Raw genomic sequence first — 25,793 nt, 5'->3', positions numbered from 1 at the left:
TACTTTCTTGATTTTCCGTATTATTTAGCATTATTCAGTACAATAGAGAAATAAGAAGATAAAATTACGAACATTGTGCTTCTACGCGTATCTATTATTCGACTATAAAAATATAGTGATGTCATATTTAGTTATTTAAAGCAATGCCAAAAGTAGATGATCCTTAATTGGCACGGCAGGAACACTGCACCTAATAAACACAGCCGCGCAGTTTACAATTAAAATTTTTCATGTTAAATAAATTGTAGGTATTTATTGCTAAGACAAGTAATAAATGAATAAACATGTTTTGTTATTAGTTAAGGCATTCGGCAAGTAATAGTAAAAAAAAGTCAGTCAAGAAATAAATATCTTTTAGAAGACTGCGCGCCAAATATTCGGGAACCGGCCCATATTCATTAGGAATAATTTCTTTTAATGTGAGATTCCGTGGAAATACGGCCGGTGACGAATTGCCAAGCGGCGATATGTATTTTTGCCACACAGTTACACGGTGAATTCGGTGATTCGAGACGAGATTTGCACAACGAACGTGGCCGCCCTTGGTCGGAACCACGTCGGACTCTTCCTTTTTCTAAAAAGAATCGCCTAATTTATGTACAACTCCTGTCGTGTATCTAAGTGCGAGAATTCACGTGTACTGCTTTTGTGTGTGTGTGTGTGTGTGTGTGTGTGTGTTTATTACTATTAATAATTTCACAATCAAAAAACCACTATTTGCGAAATTGAAAAGCTGAGTTTTCCTTATAATTAGTGCTGCGCCGTTGTTTTGTCGCGGAGAATTAACTACGAATTGTGTTCTGTTTTAATCATTACATCAAAAGTATTCAGTAATCAGTTACAGCCTAGAATACTGAGCAAAGAACGAATACATCAGCGATCGGGGATCCATAAATGATCTCGAAGCGCCATTCCCGTGAATTCAATTCCTCTCTCTCCCTCTTTTTCCTCCTTTCCCTCTTATCGAGTAATGTAAAAATCTAATGTGTGAAGTATTACGCCGCCGAGATGAAATTTGCAGGATAGTCGCTCGCTGTTTCAACGTAATTAAACATTTCACGACACTAATGACAAAGATAGAATTGTCACGGGAGGAGGATAAATGAAAAGGGAGAAAGAGAAAAAGAAAGATCGATATTTTTATACGCATTTAGGAGCAGTAGCGACTCGAAACGTTTCGTAAAAAATTTATAGAATACATACATACACACACGCACACATACGCACGTGCGAACACACAGACACACATACGCACGCATATCTATCTTCCTTTTTGTATATGTATATGTGTATATATATATTATTGCGTAGGCATTATGTCCTCGGTGTTATTTTCTTCGTTTCCTTCTCGTCGCGCTTACGTTTCTTCCATTATTATATGATCACCATAATAACAACTATAATAATAATAATTGTAATAAGAGTACTAATAATACTAATAGTAATAATAATAATAATTGCAATAATAATAACAATGATAAGAATACAAACTTTGATAATTGCCTAATGTCGTCAGCGCGACACGCTTTCATAATCGTACTCTGTCTGTATAAAAGACAATAGCTACTTTATACGGCGGGTTAATCGAGAAAAAATCGTTTCTTTATGTTCCTGCTTAAATCGGTATGTGAGAATATCGCGAAATTGTTTTTTTTTTCTTTTTTTCATAAGTATCATTATCTTAATACCGTGGTCTAACGTCGTCTATAAGCAAGAATAAAAAGGATGCTTTTACAGTCGTCTTTTAATTAACTCCTAAACCAGAAATCCACACACTCGGAAACTTTTTCAAAGTAAAACTCCGCGGTGAACAGATCAATCGTAAGACCCTCCACATATCCGCCTAATGTCAAGATACCGGTGAGAAATCGTGAATCCGAAGGCTATCCAAATATTCATACGATAAAGTAGAAAAACGAACGTTTTTCTCAATTCGCTTACAACGTCGTTTAACCGTGCATTTACCGTAGAAATATTTACATAATATATATAAGAAGCTAAATATTCTTCTCTCTAACGGCGTATTAATTTTAAGATGTGATATCTCATTCACGCTTCGTCCCCGATTTTTCACGATCGTCGTTCGCCGAAAATTTCTGCAATTCCTTCGCGCGACATATTGTGTACTTTCAATACGCTTCTTTCGTCTTCATTATACCCATCTTATAATATACAGCGCGTAAGGTGGCTCTCTTAAAGTGTAAATATATATAAATAATTATTTGCGATCCAGTGTAAATAAAATAATTGGCGTCTAATTGGCGAGATACGGTGTACTTGTTTCCTTTGCTGTTCTTCGACACGTAAAAAATCGACCTGAAGGAACGAATATCGAATTGTTTTAATCATTGCGTTGGGAACTCGGAAGAGACGAGCGCGCTTGATCCAAAACTGACCATTTCAAAAACCTAAATAATATGATGATTTTTAATAAGTGATTGTTTAATCCAAATTAACAAAATAAAATAACTTCTGCATTCATAAAATTGCCTTTTAGAATGCGTGCAGTTGGAGGAAACATATTTTATTTTTAAAAACATTAAAAGTAGTATACAACAGTTATACTTTATATACTAAAGCTATAAATATATTCTCTTTTTAATTGGCTCAGCAATTTAAAAATTTCATATACTATTTTGAAAAATACATATCACACTCGAGTTAGATAACACAATTTTGTGACATCATTACTTTTTTTTAGTAAGGAATTGAAATACTACACTTAAATTTTTTGGTGTAGTTTTTATATTGAGAAGCAAAATTGGCGCTTTTTTCTACAAAGGTAATTTTGTTTACATTTAAAGTTCTTTAAAAAAATGCCGATTTTCTTCAATTTGATACCTAATCGTATAACTTTACGAACTTTTTTGTCAGATTGTCCTCGTATAAACTCATATTTTAAAAGTATTAATTAAAAAGAATATATTTCATTTTATCATTTTATAATTCGAATAAAGAGCTTAAAAAATTATTTCATTATACAAACAGTTTTTATTATATAAATTCGATTTCGATTACTTTTAATCCCTTGAATTTCAATATAAAAATAAAATATTAGCAAGATTATATCAGGATGTTATCTTTGAACTTGGATGCTCCCTTCAATAGTACGCGCTCTTAAGCCGGCTTATGAATATTAAAATTATGTTTATAATTTAACTGCAAGATTCGAATTTGAGTCAAACATGGCATGATATCAATTGTATTAAGTACGAGATTTTTCCTAAAAAGAGATTGAACGGCCTCAATCGCGCTCTTCCGTTGCTCTCGCGCATCGCACAGTTTTCCACGTCTTGTCGATTGGGACAAGCTAAATCTCACGGTGATGTCATGGCTCCTAACTTAGTAACAACACACTCTCCTGCCGCGCATGTTTCCTCTTAACTACCGTGGCCCTGATCAAGTTCATCTAGCGACTCGAGCCTCGCGATCGGCGCGTCGCTTATCATGAACTCCCACGACATGTCCTCGCTGGTCTGTCTCGAGGAGTCCTGCTGTCGAGGTCCACTCGCCTGTCCTCTGCTACTACTTTCGTGTCTACTATCCGATCGACCCTGTTGCCCCGACGTGGATTCCGTACCGTTGCCGCCACGATGATTAGATGATTCTTTACGCGAGTCCCCGCTTCGTGGACGTTGGGCGCCGCGATCCTCCGGCGCTACACCGACCCAAGGATCTTCACCCTCTGGTTCCGAGCGCTTATTGAATGAAATGTATCTACCACAAGGCACACTTTCATCAACAATATAATAACAATGTTCTGTTCGATATTGAGCGCGGCTACTAAACATGGACGGAAAATTCGTGGATAAAAAATCACCGCTCACGTTCAGTAGCCGTAAGTCACATCTTTTTCTCATCTAAGAGTTAAAAACAAAATTTAGAACAAATAACAAAACCGAGTACAAAAAAGAAAACAATTTTGCTGAAATACTTAAAATTTACATATAGATGCAGATCTAAAAATAATTTTGTTAGACCATTAAAACAATTGGGCAGGATGCTCAAGCCAGTTGCTAGAACATGAAAAATTTTTGCAACATTGCTTATCGAGCATTGAATGTAACATATCTTTACATAATTATTTTGATAATTTACAAAATTATTTTCATATCTGTATATATATATATGTGCACAGCTAAATTTTTAATATAAGTACTTCAATAAAACCATTCTTTTCATGTAATTAATTTGAAACATACTACCACTGTTAACGCAGTTTTGATTTCTCCGTTTATATGAGTTTACAAAATTCAGGTTTTCGCGTTAAAAATCTTCACAATGCATTTTACCAAACTACCTACCCACTCCGGTATTCGCCTCTCCTGAAAGCGGCAGGTTGACTGTGCCAAGCATGGGACTGATGAGTCTGCTGCTGCGTGCTAGTCGGCACGGCCAAGTCAACCGGCTGACTTTGCGACCTTGTGGGTCCGGTCCGATTGTTCAGCGCCGTCTGTAATGCTGTCGCGAGCGCAGATGTGTCCGACGTAACGGTCAGTCGCGACGTTCCTGACGACGTGGAGGTCACATCCCTTGCGGGAGGTCTGTTTGCAGAAGGAAGACAAAGAAACTTGTATCAGTAAATCGATGAGCGAATCCTGTTTTCCTTTCATAAGAAAACCGCTAAAGATAGCCGAGCGAGATATAGACTTGAAGCGTACGTGATTATGTACAGTGGGATATTCGATACAGGCCTCTAATCCTCTAAGTTTGATTCGGAGCAGTGTCACGGACTTCGCGCGCGTGAAACTATCGGTCGTGCAGTGAGACCGACATTGATCATTCGCGTCGACTATTCGATCAAAGGAGAAACGACAATGAAAATGATCAAACATGCATGAAAGATGATTTATCCTACTAAGAGATCGCTTCTGTCAACTTCGGTCAATTTCAATCTGAAGTTCAATCTAGAGTTGCTTCAAGAAAAATGAAAAAAAAAAAAATCAAGATTAAAGTTAACCGAGATTGACGAAATTGCCGAACAAAATACTTTGCTTCAATAAGTTCAAAATTAAGACTAGTCAAGTTAATTAAAAACTCGTTTCAGACGTTTAAAGAAAAATATATATCAACAAAATCAGACAAAAGAGAAAAAAAGAAATACGTGCAAATAAAAAAAAAAGTATCTTCTAATGAAAGGTTACTTTTATTTGAATGCAATGCTTTTTACTGTTGCATATCTAGATACTCTTTCTAAATAAACTGAATAAAAACTACGTGATTTACAAGTGTCAAAGCTCTCGAGGCGTGCGATGTTAGGAATGATAATCTACAGAAAAAGAGTATAATACTACGATTCTAAGGATTACAGAATCCCAAAGTAGCGGTGCATCGCCTCTAAAAAAATATCTATTTATTTTAAACATGATTATTTTATACAAAATCGCAGTTAATGCGATCTCCAATTATTGATTTCTATGCTGATTATGTTTGTGATCGAAAGGAAAATTTAGAATCCTCGTGATGGATATGTTAACGTCGCGTGCCATTCGCTCCAACTCGACTCCATGACACTGCTCGCAAAAAGTTCAAAGAAGAATACGTGATGGTGATCACCTTCGGAACTTGTCCAACTTTTCCAAAATAAAAGACGCCGAAATCAAATGCAACTGATCCAGGGATTTCGAAAGAAGGCTTTTCAAGAATAACAAAATATTGATTACTTCTTGCTTGCTTCAGGTTTCAGTTTCGAAGTCTATCGCGTCGCGGAACATTGTAAATTTTCTCTATCGACATATAAATAAACGCGTTGTTGCGCACAAACAGTCGTATATGTGAAGCTAGTTCTAACGTTAAGTCGTGATCCGACTAGTTAGAACCACCAGAAACTCGCGCAGAATTTCTCATTCATTGTGTTCCCACCTGAACAAGCCGTGCGACGTGCTGGGTTGAATCTTTCCGTTTCCGCTGCCCGCCGGGACCGTCGGTGGTTGCGGCTCACTTGAAGATCTTTGGATCAATGCAGGTGCACGGCTACTTTGTTTCGTGCCGGCAGGTACAGTTCCCGGCATCATCTCGATGCTGGAGGTCTCTCTTGACGAGTTGAGCGTTTGCTGGAGTAGACTCAAGATCAATCTGATGTCGCCAGCCATTGAGTGCTCCAATGAGGTCACCTGCCGCGACAGCTGATCGATTCTGGCGTTGATCTCCTCCACAGGCCGACCTGGGCCGCTCTGAAAGTCACCTGCAAGAAGAAGAGCAAACATCTTCATCTCGTGACAACTCGATTTTGATCGCGATTAATATTTGAACATAATCTCACGATAATCTGACGTATCTACATGATAATCAATATACATTACGCGAATAAAGGACACATGATAACTGGACACAGCATAAGCTAACTGAATTTCATATCGGTAAGTGAGTGTGAGAGACGAAAAGCGAAGAATGACAGAAATTACTAAGATTAAATGAGGCCCCTACCATGGGAATGAGGATGCTGCGGGGGCGATGGTGTGGTGTAGTGGCTCGACGTTGCCGAAGTGGGATGAACGATGTTTTGACTGAGGCAACTCTCGCCAGCGGCGGAACTCCGACGTGCCGATTTTGTCAGCGGCGTGGTCACTATACGTTTTAAACGCCAGTTTTGTTGAGTACCACGAGTACGAAGGAATACGTTATATATTGGATGCTACTTATCGCATATATATATGTATATACACACATATACATATATGTATACACATACATACATACATATATATATATATACATATACAGGGTGTCTCAAAACATGTGGGTCAACACTCGGAGAAAGGTAGAAGAGATCGAAATGGACATAAAAGTCCAATATTGTCTTGGGTTCACCAATAATCAAGGTATTAATTTTTCAAATTATGGGAATAAGAGCGCGCCGAGGGAAAAGCTCGATTCGCTCGAGCGATTATTTGCAGATTCTATACGTTAATATCTCAATTATTGATCAACCTAATCCAAGACAATATTGGACTTTTATGTTCATCTCGATCCCTTCTACCTTTTTACGAGCATTGACCCACCTGGGTATTCTGGGACATCTTGTATGTATGTATGTATATACAGACAAGTACATAATCGCGCTCTGCTAGACAGTCTCTATTATAGCATGCAATCGCGATCAAGAATTAATTATCCAGATAAAACAGTAGTCATTCACTTCGGAATTTTAACGAAATTCGGCAAGTCAAGGGGTAGGAAATGACATTAGGTGTAATGGGGTCGGGCTAATCTACTGCGGGGTATTCGAAATATACACGGGCGTACTTACTTTGCTTTGCAAGATAATCGTGACTGGTAAGTGGCTGCAGATCAATCTTGTGCTGTCGTAGATCCGGTATGCTGCGCTTGAGATGGGTTAGCATGCCTGAACAACCAGGTTTTAAGGTGTTATCGAATTTGGGACTCAAACAAAAAGCAATACGCTCAGAGAAGGGGAGAAAGAAGAGAGAAAGAGAAAGAGCTAGAAAAAGAGAGGAAGTTAAGGGAAAAATTGCCATAATAATGATAACTAAATATATGCAAATTGAATACATAATGAGCTGCTTCGAGCTGGACGTAAAATACACTTTAAAAGCCTACGAGAAAGGAAAGACAAGTTTTTAACATTCTTACAAATTGTAAGCGGATCAAAAAAGTTCTGAAACTTAGCTTATGTTGCGCATTTAGCGTTAAATGTGATCATACAAATCTCCTTCTCAAATCATTAAAAGTTTGATATTACAAACAAGTAAACGTTTGCCATTTAAAGATATATTTAGCGCTAAATGCAAGACGTCAATGCGGGCGCAAACGCATTTGCAATCAATTTTTACAAGGAGCCTTGCTGTTAATTAATGAACAAAGATCGTAAACATCCAAAATTAAAAATCTGGAGTCAATCATAAAAGGAATTACTCTGTTATAGAGAGGATCTATATCCGTGCAATAAATAACATTCCTCAAACAAAATATTAGGAACAAACACGAGAGAAATCATTTCTCCGATGGAAAAAGCAATATTTGCTCACCAGTTATCGAGTTTAAGGTCGAATTTTTCTGTTTAGGTTCGTCGAATTCCAAATTCAATGGTGTTACGTCTTGACCGGCCTTGTCTGTGCTGAACTCTAAGATACCATGACCGCTACCTTTGTCACTACAATGGATAAAAAAAAGCTGATCGATCAATCTGTCGTCTTCGGCAAACACGCTGTGCTATTATTTTTGCTCTAATCCATAAATTGTTTATCTTGATTATCTTAGTACTACCCCGATTGGAAGATTTTGCAAACAATAAAAGCATTAAAGATTGTGCTACGATGATTCGCCATAACGCAACAGTTTTGTCAGAATATAATTCTTAAATAATATTTATGAAAGATTAGACAAATATTGAAACATAAATATTTTGCAATTATTTCAGCATTTAAAATTATCACATTATAACCTTTAATATTTTCACAATATAATGCAGCAATAATGCAGCAATAATAATGTGCAATATTTACAGCATTTAATCTTCAATATTTAATTCAAAATTAATACCAAAAGGTATTACAATGAGTTTAACTTAAATATCGCTTATTCACTAGACATTTAATAAAGATTAAAAGAGGCACTTTGTCTGACAGATTAGTTGCAGTCCATTTAAGAAACTCTTAAATCATTCCTACATTATAATGCACAAATATTGAAACATGCAATATTACACATTCCGTGTTTCAATAGTTGTGCATCATAATTTAGAAATAATTGAGGAATAATTTGAGTCTTTTGTGCACAATTATATTTCTTAATGTTTTAAACATGTTACAACTGAAATATTTTTCTCAATTATTGCACAATTTATTTCTAAATTTAATTTTGCAAATATGTTGTTAAGATAATTCGTCATATTGCTATTGTTATGCCAACATATTATTTCAAAATTTAATTACGCAAACATTTATTAATGTCTCAACTATGCCCTCATAATGACGGATTATAAATCTTTTACAATCCTTACTCATACAATTTTATAAATCTTTTTCTATCGAGGTAATATTAATCTTTCTATTAATGATGAACTAAAAAAAATATTTAAAAAATAATCTTACTAATCATCTTGATCATCCTGTAAGGAGTCTTGTCGAAATGTGGAAATAAGATTTGTGCCAGGACCACCGGGTCCTCGACGGTATCTTGGTGGACGGAAAGCGAATCTCCTTGCATCGACGTCGATGTCGGTCGGAGTACTAACAGGGAATCTTGCTGATATTGGATCAACACCAGCTTGCTCCTCCTAAAAATGAAGTTGCGGTGTACACTTGTAAATTGGACCGTGTATCAGTTTGGTACGAATATAAATTGCTATATTCAATATAATTGTCAACACACGCTAATTCAAGTAATAATTTAAACAATATATAATTAAAATCAAAATATAAAAATCGTCAAGGGTGTGTAATGTATATATAAGAATAAACTTAAAAATGTTCGTAAATTTTTTGTCACAACAAAAAAATTGAAGCAAGAGAGTATTATATTAAATTGGGCGTAAAAAACTGCGAGTTATACTCACATCTCGCATGTTAAAAGTAATCTCGAGATTCTGGCTGAAGTGATTGGAGAATTCTGGATAAAGTGCTAAGACATCAAGCAGGTCGTCCCGATGTATCTTGTGAAGGTCGCAATATGTAAGGGCGCGAACGTTACAAGACGATTTTCCGACTGTCGGATAAATGCATGGATTTTCGCCAAATATATCGTCTTTGCCCAAAATGGCCATTACGATATCATCCTTCAAGATCTCAATACTCCCGCGGGATATAAAATACAGGGAAGTCAATACATCCCCTCGATGGACTAAAGTGTCACCCGGAGGCGCGTGCGTCGTCTTAAACTTTAAGGATAATGCCCTGTTTTACAAAAAAGGTTTTTTTGTAATCATGAATTAATTATGTATGGAAATTAAATCTTTATTTACAAAAAGTATAAAAAAATATTATCTTACACGAACTTAGCACGAAAATTCTTCAGTCTTTCACATAATATAAGAACATTAAAAAATTTAATGAATAAATTTATGATTATATAAGTAATCTTCTAAATTTTTTCAAATTTCCGTTCAGTATTTTTTAAACAATTTCTTAAAATAACATTATTGAGTCTCATGGAAAGAAGAGTTTTAGGTAATTTAATTGCGAACAAAATATAAAAATTCTATATTCATATATAAGAAAAACTATATTCGTAAGAGAGAAGTTTTTTTATAAAGAACATTTTAGAATTAAAAAAAAAGCTTTATTATTTTCGTGTAGGAGTATAAAATGGTCATAAATTATACAATTCTTTTCAAATATAACGCTACATTGGTAAAAATGTGACAATCACATTTTATTTATGTTAATTATTATTATAAATATTTTTTCAGTTTTTTCTCATCAATATTTATCAGTACCAATAAAAAATATTTTTAATTAATAAATTATCGTTTTCATTACTTAAATTTTATTTGTTATAAAAACGACAATACTCCTGAAAAGATTTCAAGTACATTAGAAGACAAATACCTTAAACAACCTGGACTGGCCCCTTCAAAGGCTCGGCAATTGTTTAAAAGATTCCTATTAAGATGAAGACAGATATCAGCCTGAAGGCACTCGGGAAACCCTTTCAGAACACTGTTCATGTCAATCCCGTTCGTATAGGTCCACGCATGTTGAAAGTACTCCTCCAATCGCTGACGGAGCGGATTCGGGATCTGATGGAATCTTATGAATTCTCTGACTCTCATCATCTGTGTATGATACCGAGCGGTGCCGCTGTACAGCCTCTGGATGATCGCTGATACGTTACCGAAGATACTGGCGTACATCAAGGCTAAAATTGATATACCGTGAAATAGATCGCGAATTCCATATCTAACGACGGATTAAAATAATTTAATAGTTCAATTAGACAAATTAATTTTGTTATTGTCTATGCACTGCTATTATAAAACCTAAAAATATAGAATATTTAATATACATATATATAATCGTATTCTCGTGTACTTTCAAATGCAATATGGCGTTGTTAAAAAATTCAATATGGCGGTCAATTCGACATTCGAAAGTATATGAGAATACGATTAATTTGAGCTCTCAAACGTTTCTTTCTGTTGCGTTAAATTTTGGGCATAACTCTGTCTCAGTTGACGTAGAATGTCCCATATGTATATTATTATGAATATTATTTTCAATAAAAAGATTAAAGACGCGTATGCTTGTAGACGACAGATTCGTTATTATATATCAACTCACATCCGATCAACATGACAACTATTGTAAAGATTTTCTCGGCATCAGTATTGGGCGCTACGTTCCCAAATCCTACGGACGTGAGGCTGCTGAAAGTGAAATACAGCGCCGTAATATAACGACTCTGAAAAAAAATTAGAGTGTTACATGTCGGACAAAGGGACTCGCATTAAAGAGTACGATCTTAAATAGAGCGTATTCAGAGAGGTACTTGCGCGAATGGCTTACTTTTATGCTCGGTCCGCCGGTGTTATTGTGAAAATAAAACTGATGCGTGTCGTTAGCTAGAATATCGAGCCAACCAACCTTGCTCTTTAGAGTTGGTCTCTCGGCGTTTCCAATGGCGTACCTTTAAAAAACGTAAAACACTAAAATAACGCATTATATTCAAAGTAGTGTTTCAAAATTTATGTTATGAAATTTGAATACAAAATCTTCTATCGATAAGAAATAAACCCCCTGTCTTTACAATAAAAAAGATGGCTTATTTACTTTACGAAGAAAAAAAATAAAAATCAACTTGATTAAAACGAGACAGAATGTATAATACTTGTATAGTTAAATTAGAAAGATATAAAATTTGCGAATTTAATTTTAAAAAAAAAGTAAATAATCTCTAAAATACAATTTTCCAGAATCAATTTGTGATAAAATTTATTAAAATATAAAAAAGTTCTTTGTGTTATTAAAAACAAAGAAAAAATTTTTAAACTTTTCGTAATTTTACGACTTATAAAGAAGCAATTTACTATTTTCTGACAGTTTTCTTTTTCAGAATATATTTTAATCAAGATTGAACTTAAATTAGGAAATGGATAATTATTTAATATAGAAGACCCACCTCCGATGACTTCAACCTTGACATACGTTATCATGATCATTATTGTGTTCTTGAATGTCATTACTAAGAAGTATTAACTGTCACTCATTATTCGTTAAAATCATTACTAAAAAATTATTGTTTTACAATAAAATTTTTATCATTTAAAAATCAAAGGGTTAAATTATAAAATTACAAATGGATTTTATATTGCTTGATTTTTTATGCAAAGCAAGGCTTTTATGCAAACATTTCTCCCTATCTCCTATTCTGATTATAGTTTGACACAAAGTATATAATTTATTCTATTTTACATAAATTTTTGACTTTCCACGCAAATCCATTTCCTCCCCTCTTTCTACGGGATAAAAGAAGGTCGGAACTAATAATACATATGTATCACTGTCTTCAAAAAATCTTATCTTAGTAAATATTTAACTATTTAGTTCAATTAGGGCTCGTTGATACACGCGCGCGCGTGCGTGTGTCGTTTCTAAGAATAATTCGGATTCGAAAAGATTAAGGAAATTACAGTTGAAGAAATAGACGTTATTTGATGTAGTATTTTCGAGTATTTTCAAAGATATATAGATCACTCACCATATACACGCCATCCAATGAGCAATAAGAGCAAAAGTGGCCATTAAAAGTAATAAAACGGCAGCGCCATATTCGCTGTATCTGTCGATCTTCCTGGCCACCCTGACAAGGCGCAATAGACGAGCCGTCTTTAAAAGTCCGATTAAGGTTGTCGTCTGAAAATGATGAAATATTTTTTTCTATCTTCTGAATCTCCGAAATATGAATTTTTCAAAACATCTCGCCATACAGAAATCGGCCTCATTCAACGGCATTCATTATTATGTAACTTTAAATAATTGATTTTTTTTTTTTACTGTTTCGTCTATTCTGGAATTACTCGTGCCTTTACAGCAAATAGTTTGCATAAATGACATTGATATAAAACAAAAATATTTCGGGAGTTCTTAAATAATTATATAAATTCTTTTATGTTTTTTTTACAAATGTATAATTATTTTCACGCATAAATTACAAGCTTGATGATCATAAATATATGGCAGCTGCGCCATGTCCATTAAACGCGCCTCAATATGAATGTTTTATCTAATAAAACTTAATTATTCAACGTTCGCGTAAAGGCCATTTCCATGTTGCAAGTGTCACTCTCGCCGGAAGTCGTCACTTCGGTTACGCATCAATTATTGAAACAGAGAACATCGCCCGCCAGAATCACAATACGATACATGCATGACATTTCGTCGAGTCTCTCAAATATCAAAGTTGAAATCGTCTTCACGGTGTGCCACTCCTTGGCGCATCAATTTAACCGCAGCCAGTATTCAAAGACCGAGCTTTCAATAATTTACAAGGAGAAATTAATTCGCAACATCATTAAGTCACTACATTTAGTGAAAGGTACCTTTTGAGTAAAGTGACGACTTCCTTGTTGCGAAATTGCTGTTGCAAGTAAACTCGAGTTTTGATTCGAGTCACTTGCGCCCTTTTTAAAAATACAATTTCAAAAAGAAAAGAAATTCAAAATATCTTTCATATAATACATTAAATTGTAGTGCGAGCACTCTTGACTTATAATTAAATAAGGTATGATGAATTACAAATTGATTGGCAAGCACAATCGCCGAAATAAAAAAAAAGCTGCTTGTTGAAAAGCTGCAATTATATCAGCTTAAAACAATTGTCTAGCATGAACGGGCATATTCATGCTTCCTGTTTGTTCTTACCTGCCTAGAATTCGAAAACTTCTCGGTTAAAAAAATATCTAAGCATGCAAACAGTAAGTGTAAATTTACATTGATCGTTTTCAGAGAGAGAGAGAGAGAGAGGGGGGGGAGAGAAAGAGGAAGGGAGAAGAGAAAAAGAGAGAGACAGAGAGAGAGAGAGAGAGAGAGAGAGGTTTTTATGGGTATCATGCATTGTTCAGTAGAAACAATTTGTTCAATGCCACATACTATGTGTGAGCTTGAAGCAGAACTTTAAAAACAATAAATTAAAACAAATAATATCATTTTTCCAGTGTAATGTTTTTTAATACACACGCAGTTTATTGTATGTTTATTACAAGAAAGACAAAGCACATTAAAAAGACAAAGCGATTAAAAATACGCATATCACACGTATACAAAAGTTCTTAAAAGCGTGTAACGATTGAAAGAGTAAGCGTACAGAAAAGATAAATGCTATGAAAATAAGGCATAAATTTAAAAAAAATTAATACAAAAATGTTAATTTAAATTAAAAATCAAAATCTTCGAAAAATCAAGAATCAAAAAATCGAAATAATCGATTTACACTGAGAAAAGAGTTAATTTAATAAGGGACAGAAAAAGGTTATGAACCACCATTTTCTTTTATCTAAACAATTCAGTAAATATTTATGTGATATAATTCTTATCGATACAAGTTTGTTACCCATAAAGTTCTATCAATCATGTTATAAGCAGAAGTTCTTCAGATATATATAACAAACATAATTAACGATTTCTTGAAGAAGGAAAAGAGATTGCGGTAAATTTATGAAGGGATATGGAATATTACCAACAAATATTCTCAATATTATTTTTATTTCTAAAAGATAAAAAATTAATGCTCTTTGGTAAATTTGCACATCAGTATTACAAAAGCATCTTGTACATAGTAACACAAAAAAGTAAAAAAATATATTTAAAATCTTTGGCTCTTGCAACTTTGTGCATTGTAGAAGTATTATAAAAGTTATAACACGAACAATATATTAGTTAATAAGTAAAATAAAAGTATAACCAAATTGCATTCGAAAGGATCATAAGATTCAGATTCATTCAGATACTCGCAAGTGGTCTATAATGCTTAACGCAGAAAATATAACTTTACATATCGAATGCATGTACACATTACGTCAAACATTAAGTTCAATTACGTTATTTAAAAGCCATATTCAGACTTTCAAAAGTTACGCTAAAATTAGAAAATTAATACTGAAAATATTTCTCAAAATGACGTAAAGAATACACACCTATAAAACTTATGGCTACCTGAAATATTGAGATGCAACTTTTATGATAAACTAGTGATCATGAACATTTTCTATAAGTAATCTATTTCTATTGTTACTCCAGAACCTGGAAACAAGTGTACATTAGTATTCATATTTATCAAAATATATTTTAACTTATAATAATTTCATTATTCATCTTAGGATTACATTTGAAAAAATATGTAATTGTGCAAAAACGTTAGATTTATAAAATAGTCTTATTATGCACAAATAATGTGTTTTTTGTTACATGTGCATCGAAAGTGGTCTCTTTGATGTCATTTTTTTGTGCATAAAGTCATTGATTTCAGCACCTTAACATTATTGCACAGTTCTTGTCCTCTAATAAAGGACATAAGTCGTGGCAAAAAATATTTCAGCATGACTTCTTAGCACATTTTATCATTCCCATACAGCACAGAAGCTTTCAGCAACATTGCTGCAACGTTACAATATTACGAGTTACAATGTAATATTGTAGAGACGTTTCAGAAACATGCAATATCAATATTACGCCAAAATGTTCCAGTAATGTTGCAGAAATATTATAAAATACCGAAAATATAATATTAAAAAATATGCATCAAATGTTTCAATATACGTGCAAAAAATGTTTTCTTCTTACACAAAGTGCAACTTTGTGTAAGAAGTAAACATTTGTGACATTTTTAAATAGCTTTGTGAGATTTAAATATTTGAATTTGTGTACAATATTTATACTAAAGATTATAATCTTTTTAAGATTTATAATAGAATAGTAAATTAAACAATTTTTTTAATAAAAAAATAAAATTATCATATATGATTGATTATTTGAAAAATTGTTCAATTTACTGTTCTATTATAAATCTCAAAAAGTGCAATTAATCAACTTAATATTAATGCTAAGAAATTCATATATATGTATTCATTAATATTATTGCTTTTGACAATAACTAAAATAATACTACTTAGAAAAAATAATGCTACTTAGATAATAGAATATATTGTGTAAGTTTTTATTCTTATATAAAATGTAGTAGTAATTTTCTGATTTTCTAATATGCTTTTAATATATTTTAGATTTTAATAGGTAAACTTTGAGAATATATAAAAATATTCAAGAGAAATAAGAAAAAAATTTATTGCAATTACGTAAATTTACAATTTTTTATCCGAATTTTGGATGCAAAAAGATTATAAAGTTACACAAATTACAACGAATTTATTTTTATCCCTCTTGTCTTTATATATTCTCAAAGTTTATCTGCTAAATTTGAAGCATTATGCATATTTATAGCAACGCGTTTCAATGCATCAAATACATTGCACCGTAACATAGCAGTAGTCTTACATTGTAATATTTCTCAGGGCATTTTCAGCGTTCCCGCAAGCTTGCAGTAACATTGCAGAAACACTTCGTAACGTCCATACAATATTACAATATTTCAATGTAAGGTTTCTGTAATGTTTTTGTAATCTTTCGGTGCTGTATGGGTTGTTACACTCGCATGCGCGTCAATCTCGTGACATGCATATGGTAACTTACAGAATTACCGACATTTCAACGTCATCTCGCGACACACATAACTCTCGCAAAATTATTGACGCTTTGTCATTTTCACAAACCTAACCTTGGCAAACTTCAATTCGAAGCCTCAGGGCATTCAAGGAACTTCAATTCGAGGCCTCAAGGCATTCAAAGAACTACACTTTGACGCACAGATAACAAAAAAATGTGCGGGTGAACGCACTCATGCTAAAAAGATTAACCTTCCTTCTTGTTACATAATGTACTATTATGATAAATAATATCCACAAATATATAATTTGTCTACAAGTTGTCGAGGCTGAGCACACACGATGAAATTATTATAAGTCAAAATATGTTTGTTAAATATAAAAACTAAAAAATGTGCACGTACTTTATTAATAAATTGTTTTAATTAATTAATTCTGTATTATCAGTTCTTTTTATTTTTTTAAATTCTCTTTTTATATTAAAAGATATGTTTAATAAAAAAATATATTTTAAAAATATTTCAAAACATTATTAAAATATATATTTAAAAAACAGGTAGAAATGGTTATTTATTCGTATGTTACACAATAATCTATGCATACAGATTTAAAAAAGAAGCAAAAAGTAAGATTCGAATTCATGGCAGCGCTTGCCATAGTGAAGCATCTTACGTACCAAGTTACGTTAGTGAGCTAATTACTCGTAGAAATACATGAACTATACAGAAAATTTTAAACTCGATTTTCTTGCGAATGCTTAAATGTTGGGTCAAATAATATAACCATTCATTAGTGAGAGTACTACAACATATTTCAAGATCAGCATCTGAAAAAATAACTTCTGATGCTCCTCTTGCCAGTGTACGAGAAAAGTCGATTTTCCCGAGAAACGAATAAAGAGATAAAGTCATTAAAATTCCATTATGCTTGCTTGCTCTTTCAATTCTCGCTACAAATATGATACATAAAATTTTGATAAGTGCACACGCGCACATATCAGAAAAATCCGGTCAGAAAACCTTTTAGCTATTTTACTGATTATAATTACGATTTTGTATTGCTTTGCAACAGAGACGTAATAAAAAGATACAAAAGAAACTCAAAAACAGAATGGTAAACCAACATAGTATTGGAACAGAATTGAAGAAATAGCTGAAGCGTACACGCAGTCGCTGACAAAATCGCAATATTATCCATTGAAGTATTCTCACTATGTGTTACCATTGGTTGATATTCATGATTTTGTTACACGTTCGTGTACAATTTTTAGTGAATTGTGTATATTCGCATATATATACGTGTGCATGTGTGATATGATTTATTCATATTCTATGAAATTTTATTTTTCAAAGTGATTCGATTTATTTTCCTGTTTGTGAAAACGTTCTCGACTGTTTTATATCCTTCAAAATCCAGTCAGTGTTCCATGAAACTGTGATTGACAAAAAAAAAAAACTCTGATATGTGTATTGTTCAAAATTAATGAATTGATGGAAGCACGTGTGTCGTGTGATGCTCAAATGCTTGCCCGTGAGTCCGGCAAAAGCATAATTTTGCGAAATATATCGAGACAATCATAAGCAATCATATTCGTCCTGCAACCCTAAGAAGAGGCCAAATCGCGCAAAACTCGGCAAGTAAAACAAGCTTACCGTTAGCTTATTTACTAGAAATCAAATTGGATAAGCTAGATGCAAAAATACATAAATGATATTTATCACATATTCTCAATCGTGCGATCAATGCGTACGTAATTCAAAGTTTGATATCTAATAAGAAAATATCTAGTTAAAAGAATAAGACTAACTGCAGTTCTCAGTTATTAATAGCCCCAATAATTTTTATATAACATTTATATATAATAAATAATCGATGACAACTAATCAACAGTAAAAATTTTTCAATTGCTAGAATTCGAATTTTTTGCTGCAACTAAAAGCTAAATGTGCACTACCGCCAATACTCGAGAAATCGGGGTTTTACATTTACATAACTGAATATTAATCCTTTTATAATATTAACATACTTTTATGTTCAATATTATGCAAATTATGAAAATTTCCATTGGCGCAGACGTGCACCCACTTGTCAGTTGTAGTAAAATCCAGATTCTAATAATTATTCTTATATCACGCAATTTGCGAAACGGACCAATTTTACGAAAAAAGCGCGATGATGCAAACGTAACAAGCCGCAATGCTCTTTGTAAACTTTACTTCAAATCTTGCACGAACGGATTGATCAAAAGCGAGTCATTGTAATTTCATACAGTATTCAATTCCAGAAAAAAAGAAACATGCTTTTATAATTTTAATATATCGTACATGTGAGAATAGAGTTGATGAAAAAATCCTGCCTTCTTGCATTACAATTTATTATGTTTTTGCAAACTGAAAAAAGTTGTAATTTAACGAAGGAAATCTGAGCAACAATTTGCCATCAACTTTATTCAAACTTCCTCGTCATAAGATAGGGTTGCAGTGATCGAGTGAGGTGTTTGGTACATGTGATGAGTCACGTGAAGACTCTTGATCGTCGAGATGGTATCGCCGAGAGAGGGTGGTTGATATTGCGAGAGATGGTGCTGAAAGTATTTAAGATGTGTAATATGTGTTTAAGCAGTTTATACATGAGAGAGAGAGAGAGAGAGAGAGAGAGAGAGAGAGAGAGAGAGAGAGAGAAGAGGGATCGAGAGAAAGAAAGAGAAAGATAGAGGGGAAAGTAGTTATTATAGAAAACTCGTGATTGCGGTGGTGATTTTAATCGTTTGGTGTGTGAAAACGGTGTGGATTGTTATCCTCGTTAAGTAATAACGAAAAAAGACACGTCAGTGAGGATCGCTTATGTATATTATGTGTCAACTAACCTCATCCTTGTCCAAGCCGAGCTACGAAAACGTTAAACTGAGATTAAAATTTGTTCTCTTCACATCATGAGAATGATTTATAATTTTATTTTCTAGATCAAATATTATGAGTGAACATTCGCTTGAAATAGAAATACGAAATTCGTACGCATTCCAGACTCGTTTAACTTTGAACAAAATGCCGAGATGGAGGGCTTCATTAATTACTTCGTTACAGAAACTGGTCGATCAGGGATGCGAATGATATTCTGGTCTCTCTTATGGAAGCTCGATAAATTAAATTAATGAGAGGAAAGGTTATTTATATTCACCGTTTTTTTCTATATAGATTACCTTCGTTAGCCACCGGTTATCATTTACAAATCGAGGGGAAAGAGAGAGAGAAAGAGAAAGAGAGAGAGAGATAAATAAAGATCTCGTGGAGAAATCTTATAAAAAACTCATGAGAGAAAAATTAAAAAAAAATCACTTAAAAAGCAAATCAAAAAAAAGAAACACGATAAAAAATAGAAGAGAATTTTGACAAAAACCTGATGTATCATAGTCTAATACTTCGACAATCAGAGCAGAAATTTTCACAGCGACAAACTATATATATTTACTTACATATTTATGAAGAGTGTATGTATACGTGTGCGTACAGGTACGAATTAATGCAAGACAAAGGGATTATAATCTATGCATGTCATCTCGCGTAATATATGATTTCGTAATTAACGTAATTGACACCAAACATCGTATAGTTACTTGTTAATGCGTCCAGCTATAGTTCTGTCTAATGCGAATCTAGATATGGAAATGGAAAATGCGGCTTTCAGTGTATAATTAATTCACGACGCACGTGTAGCACACGTTTAAACATTGTGTAAAATTGTTCCAGACAGCGAGAAGCCATTAGAACGTCTCTCACTCGCCCGGACATATACATTGTGTGCACATTAACACGACGACTCGACTAACTCGACAAAGGAAAATGAAATCATTCAACACCGAAATAGTCGAAAATAGGGAGAAACGAACTAAGCACCAGTCTGGTAAAGTCACATCTATGGGCACGTAACTTGGGCTCGGCATGTCATCCTAATCATATTTACCAACTAACACCGACATTCTAGAAAATTTTGTCTGACAATCTGGCGTTCACGAGTTTGCCTTTTACTTTCTAACATTATTTTCGTGATCTTTACTTCTAAATTTATATATCCGTCATTAAGATAACTCATTAAAAAATACTAGGAAACTTAAAAGATTAGCTTTGGTATCTTTAGTATCTTTGGCGTAAGACACGGTCTCTTGAACACCAGATCTGAATGGAAAAAAAGACAATATAACATAATGCAAAGCGTGCGACAGGCCTTACCTCATCAGTGTCCGAGCCGACGAGTAGGAGGTCGAAAGGAATGGCAGCTACCAGGTCGATGATGAACCAACCCTTCAGGTAATGGACGGCTATCTTTCCAGGATGGGAGACCACCTCATCGTTGCTGTTGACGAACGTCGTGCGAAAATTTATGATGATATCCACGATAAATGTGACGTCGACTGAAAGATAAAGACACATTGCTGTATATGCTATATCTAAAGAAATCGCCAACTTTCTAATATTTCCATAATTATTGGATGTATTCTATTATAGTAAATCACTGAGTATCCAAATAAACTGCAACTTAATCTTTATTTTGGTTGATATAATACCTTTCACAACAAATTCTTTACAATTTTTTAAGGAGATAAATTATAGATAAATGTTAATATCAATATTATTATCAGATTAATTATCAATTTAATATCATGATATTCTTATTCTGATTCAATTTAAGAGTTAAGAATAGAATGTTTATTATTAAATTACATAAAAAAATAATTTGAGCACTAAGATCTAATTATAATGTTTATCAGCCTTTTCTCGATTTTAATTATTATTTTCGTCCTAATTCAAATTATTTTTTTAACCTTTATTTTATTTCTACATCTCGATAAAATATCAAATGTTCAATTGCATTCACCAAAGTTTCAACAAAAATAATCTCACGAAGAAACGTGAAATAACGTGAGATAGTATCTCCAGAATTATTCGTTTGGACATTTCTCCGATTTCTTTCCCGTTCGTTCTATTCCCATACTATTGTCTCTTTATCCATTCTATTGTTTCAAACAGTCGTGACACGTGTCCTACATTGTATGAAACGTTACATTACTACTCTCGGGCGTCGATATCAAATTTAAAACTTAATACTCTAAGAGTTGGTTTTATCTCTCAGTGTAACAGATAGTCTTATATTATTTTATTTTGTTCTTATTTTTATTATAAAATCTTGTTCTAGAATCAAAAAATTAAGCTATTATTCTACGTAACTATGAACCAACTGTAAATCATCTAACTATTACAATTGATATAAAAGTTATTATTGTCATTGCTATCATTGTAGTTCTCATATTATATTGGTTAATGTTATAATTTCATTACTTTTGTATATTATTATTAGTTACTAGTGTTCTTAATTCAGAAAAGTTCATAAAAACTTTGAGAAAAAAACTTTTTTCCGATTTTTTTCCTTGCCGATTATTTTCCGAGTTTTTGTTTTTAAATGATCACTTTTATTACCCTTGATGTCCATGTTTTAAAAGCTTCGAAACATTTTTTCCTATTTTTACGGATTTTTTCCTCGATTTTATTCTTTCGGAAAATTAAGAGCATTATTCTAAAAACAATATTACTCTAAAAAAGATTAAGTTATAAACTGGCTCACCTATGAAATCTATAATAACGATGGGGTCGTCACTGTACTTCTTGTTCTTTCTGCTGTTGTAATCCGGATCCGATAGAACAAAAGCGGCGACGTACGGCGTAAATATGGCGGTATACATCACGAGCAGCAATATAATCCAATCCCAGACCGCCTTGAATGGTGAGTAGTGTAGTATGGTCCACTTATGGATTCTGGGGGACTGTAATTTGTACTCTGGGAGGACGTCTGCTCCGAGAGACAGCACCTGCGACAAGCGATATTGAAACTTTGGGATAGGTTTGCTTCACTTCTGTCTTTTTTCACTCTCAATCGTCTTATAAAATAAAAACTTCATGTCCTTTGAAAGGGAGATTTGTCTCTCGTGCTATTACACATTAAATTTAACGCAATGTAAACTCAGCGTTTATATGTGTAAAAAAGTATGTTACGTTTCAAAGAGATAATGGAAAATGGTTAGTATCGGTTTTATCCAGCGAACGTTCCAATAACATTATTGAAACATTGTTACGTGATATAACGATGTGACATCAGCTTAACATTACGCGCGTTAAATTCCATTACGAATAAAATTGCACTTATAAGATACCGTATGATGATGAGAACGTGATGTACTAGCAGCATTTCACATCACCTACAAGGTACACGGAAGAAGAGAGCGCGAAAGCGAACGGAACTATTTGCTGATCTGTCTAACGCAGAAACGTTTCAAGTTATTTATTAGACTTTCTGCCATTAAGACGCACGCGATTTGGAATCGATCAGCAAAGACATAAATCGACGATAAAAGCGAGGTCTCCCCCGAGAGGGGAGGGAAATATTTTATGCCAAAACTTTCCATACATCCATTTCGTCAACCCGATCCGGCTGGTGGATGAAGATAGATTTTTCGAATCACGCTGCTCCACATCTCTGATAACATCGCCCCTACAACCGATGAACTCTCCCTCACCAAGCTGTTGTTATTTGCTATTGTCTCTTTCGAGCTACCCACTAATATTCGAGGGTGATTTCACGCAAGAGGTTATCGTCGCAAGTGCCTGGCAAAGAGGGTTAAAGCACTTATACGCGAGTGCAAGCTTAACCACTTAGTACGCCGTTGTAATCCGTGATTCCTTTAAAGCTTCGTGCTTAATTCCGTCATAATATCGAACGACGACAATCCCCGTTGAAACCTCGAGATTAGATCATGAAAACAGCCGCGATTTACATATGAAATTAATGAAATACACGTGGCCCCAAGAGACATCGGAAACGTTAATATCCCTATGTTATCGCTATCGATCACCGGATGGAAATTTCAGGCGCGAAACCACACGGAATCAAATGGATCGACAGTTCAGGAACGCTTCCGAAACACGCGCGATATTTCGAGATATCGATCCCACGCGGCAGCTCGGAATCGGGGACGCTTGTTTACGGCGCGCGAGAACGTGGGAAGAACCGGAAGAGTGCCGTCCAAGCGCCAGTCTAACACTGATGCAATGCGGCCCGACGAAGGGAGGCGTTCGTTCGATTGGCTCGGGGTTGGTCGGCTAGCAATCCGCTCACGAGAAACGGCGTGCAGGTTAGAGTAGCACCACCGTCACACCCTCAGCCAATATATTTTGGCCTGTCAAATCGGAGACGCAACATTGAGCCGTTGACAGTCTTCTTCGGTCGTCTAGTCTAGCAATGTAGCCTAAGAATTTGATAACGATAACCCGCACTCGAGAGGCTTGCAACACGAACTGATCCTATCTCGGACAAAGTCGCAGTTCGCTCCCTCTTCCTTCGTCTCTCCCTTCGTCTCTGTCGATTTATTATTATCAACCCCCCGCCGATAAGCGACCGATAAGTGGATAAAAATGGAAAATGGGATATTGCCGATGCGAATGCCAACATCATTATTCATCATCACGTTGCTAGTACTATTTCATGATATTTGTTCCGTTTTATATTTCTATATATTCGAATCAGTCTTTGAATTATATAATCTATACTAAATGTATTATTTTAATTTTTCCAATTTTAAATATTAATGTATTGTACGTTTTTTTTTTAATTTAACATATATTTTTCTAAATTAAGAAAAATTTATGTTTGTTGCTTAATGCTTGATACTATCATTGAAATTTCGAAGTGGAGCATTACGATTGTACTTATATTTTAATCTCATCCGATTTATCAGATGTCAAATATCTAGTAAGAAATAAATCCGTCGCATTATAAAGTATTTTTAAATAAAGGGAAAAGATTCAGGATAGTTCGCTAGTTCCTTCCTTAGCTTCTTTATCGATTTTTTATTATCAGCTTCCATCTGAAAAGCATATAGTCAGGAGAGGAAGAGGGGATGAAAACGCGCTGGTTGGTTCGTCAAAGACAGCTGCGAGAATGTAAATTCAGGTAGGTCATGTTTTATTCATGCGCCCGATGCTAGGTGAGAAGGATCGCCAGGGCGACCTCATTCCAATGACCTGAAGTTATTGCAATAGTTTATCGTCGTTCTTTATAAACTGCGAGAGATCTCTTTTTGCTTTATGGCTTTTTACTTCAAAACAAATTCAGAAAACTTACACTTTATCCGAATTAATAAATACATCGTAAAAACTACATCGATTTTCTCTTTGAAACATATCTTCTTTCTAGTTACTTTTGTGTTTTTTTTTTCCTTTAAATTCTGTGTTAATTTTATCTTCTCCGAATACTAAAAGTATAAGTTACAAATATTAAGTCAAATAAGTAATTTCGCCATCAAATGGCGAGTGAAAAAAGTGAGAAAAGAATTTCCTAGCATAAGAATTATAATTTGATTGCAATGAGTATTAGTTTATGCAGAATTTCCCTTCGAGCTAAGGCGTTTTAGCTGAACGTAACGGAGATGAAGTAATTGAATACACGAAAGAGGATATGGTGGATAGCATTAGCTAGTTATCACGCGCCGTGACCTGGAATTATCGAATAACTATCGTGGTATATGATCATAATCTATCAACGTTCAACGAACCAGAAAAAATGGCGCGGAAATAAGTCGCGCAAAAAAATATTAAATGTTACAAACGTAACAGTACGTTTGTCAGACATCACATACAGAAATCAATATTCTTTCAAAAATCCTATTGCCCGAACTGTTGCATGTTGAGAAAGAATTTGTGAAGGTTTTCAACGTGACATCAAAGAGGAATTAAGTTTAAAACTTTTTGCGATACCAAAATAATAAAAAAAAAGATTTTAAAAAGACAAAAATGTACAAATTTGAAGTACTTTTACCCAATGCCATACAATAGTCATTTACAATACGCCATTCGTGACTACGCGTTTCTTTACGACGGCCCGACTTACCGACAGACCAGCCGCATTTAATATTTGCAGACTCACACAGTAAAGCCATTTCCCACGTAAATATGTACCCGACGTGTACAAGTAAAATATGTACCTGCGGGTTCTGCAATGACAAAAACGCTTTTAAAGCAGCCTCTGGAATCCTTGTGCACGGAGTTCCAAAATACTTTTTAAATTACAAATAACGAGAATTCGCGGTAGTAAATATAGCTGTCGCAGTAGTAAAAGTGGAAATTTAGACGTTGCA

At 34.1% G+C, this 25,793-nt stretch overlaps 1 protein-coding gene across 12 annotated transcripts in view; it reads right to left on the bottom strand.

Annotated features, from left to right (window-relative positions):
• The window catches only part of LOC105831066 (potassium voltage-gated channel subfamily H member 2), a 179,066-nt gene continuing 153,273 nt past the window's right edge, over positions 1-25,793 (bottom strand). For 4 of the 12 annotated variants that reach the window (XM_036291879.1, XM_036291882.1, XM_036291878.1 and 1 more), the window contains 16 exons: positions 22,229-22,472; positions 20,839-21,020; positions 19,479-19,499; positions 12,658-12,812; positions 11,466-11,586; positions 11,241-11,361; positions 10,509-10,818; positions 9,518-9,854; positions 9,054-9,238; positions 7,989-8,113; positions 7,250-7,345; positions 6,427-6,567; positions 5,863-6,184; positions 5,557-5,634; positions 4,305-4,544; positions 1-3,732 (listed from right to left, as the gene is read on the bottom strand). In XM_036291879.1, coding sequence (XP_036147772.1) covers positions 3,381-3,732; positions 4,305-4,544; positions 5,557-5,634; positions 5,863-6,184; positions 6,427-6,567; positions 7,250-7,345; positions 7,989-8,113; positions 9,054-9,238; positions 9,518-9,854; positions 10,509-10,818; positions 11,241-11,361; positions 11,466-11,586; positions 12,658-12,812; positions 19,479-19,499; positions 20,839-21,020; positions 22,229-22,472 — 3,030 coding nt within the window. In that variant the 3' untranslated portion in view covers positions 1-3,380. The remainder of the gene's footprint in view (positions 3,733-4,304; positions 4,545-5,556; positions 5,635-5,862; positions 6,185-6,426; positions 6,568-7,249; positions 7,346-7,988; positions 8,114-9,053; positions 9,239-9,517; positions 9,855-10,508; positions 10,819-11,240; positions 11,362-11,465; positions 11,587-12,657; positions 12,813-19,478; positions 19,500-20,838; positions 21,021-22,228; positions 22,473-25,793) is intronic. The other 8 variants (XM_036291881.1, XM_036291886.1, XM_036291880.1 and 5 more) reach the window with 7 other exon arrangements.

The sequence above is a fragment of the Monomorium pharaonis genome, chromosome 9 (assembly GCF_013373865.1).
Source record: "Monomorium pharaonis isolate MP-MQ-018 chromosome 9, ASM1337386v2, whole genome shotgun sequence".
NCBI classification, from domain to species: domain Eukaryota; kingdom Metazoa; phylum Arthropoda; class Insecta; order Hymenoptera; family Formicidae; genus Monomorium; species Monomorium pharaonis.
The sequence above is the reverse complement of the archived record's forward strand: the minus strand, read 5'-3'. Positions and strand labels throughout refer to the sequence as shown.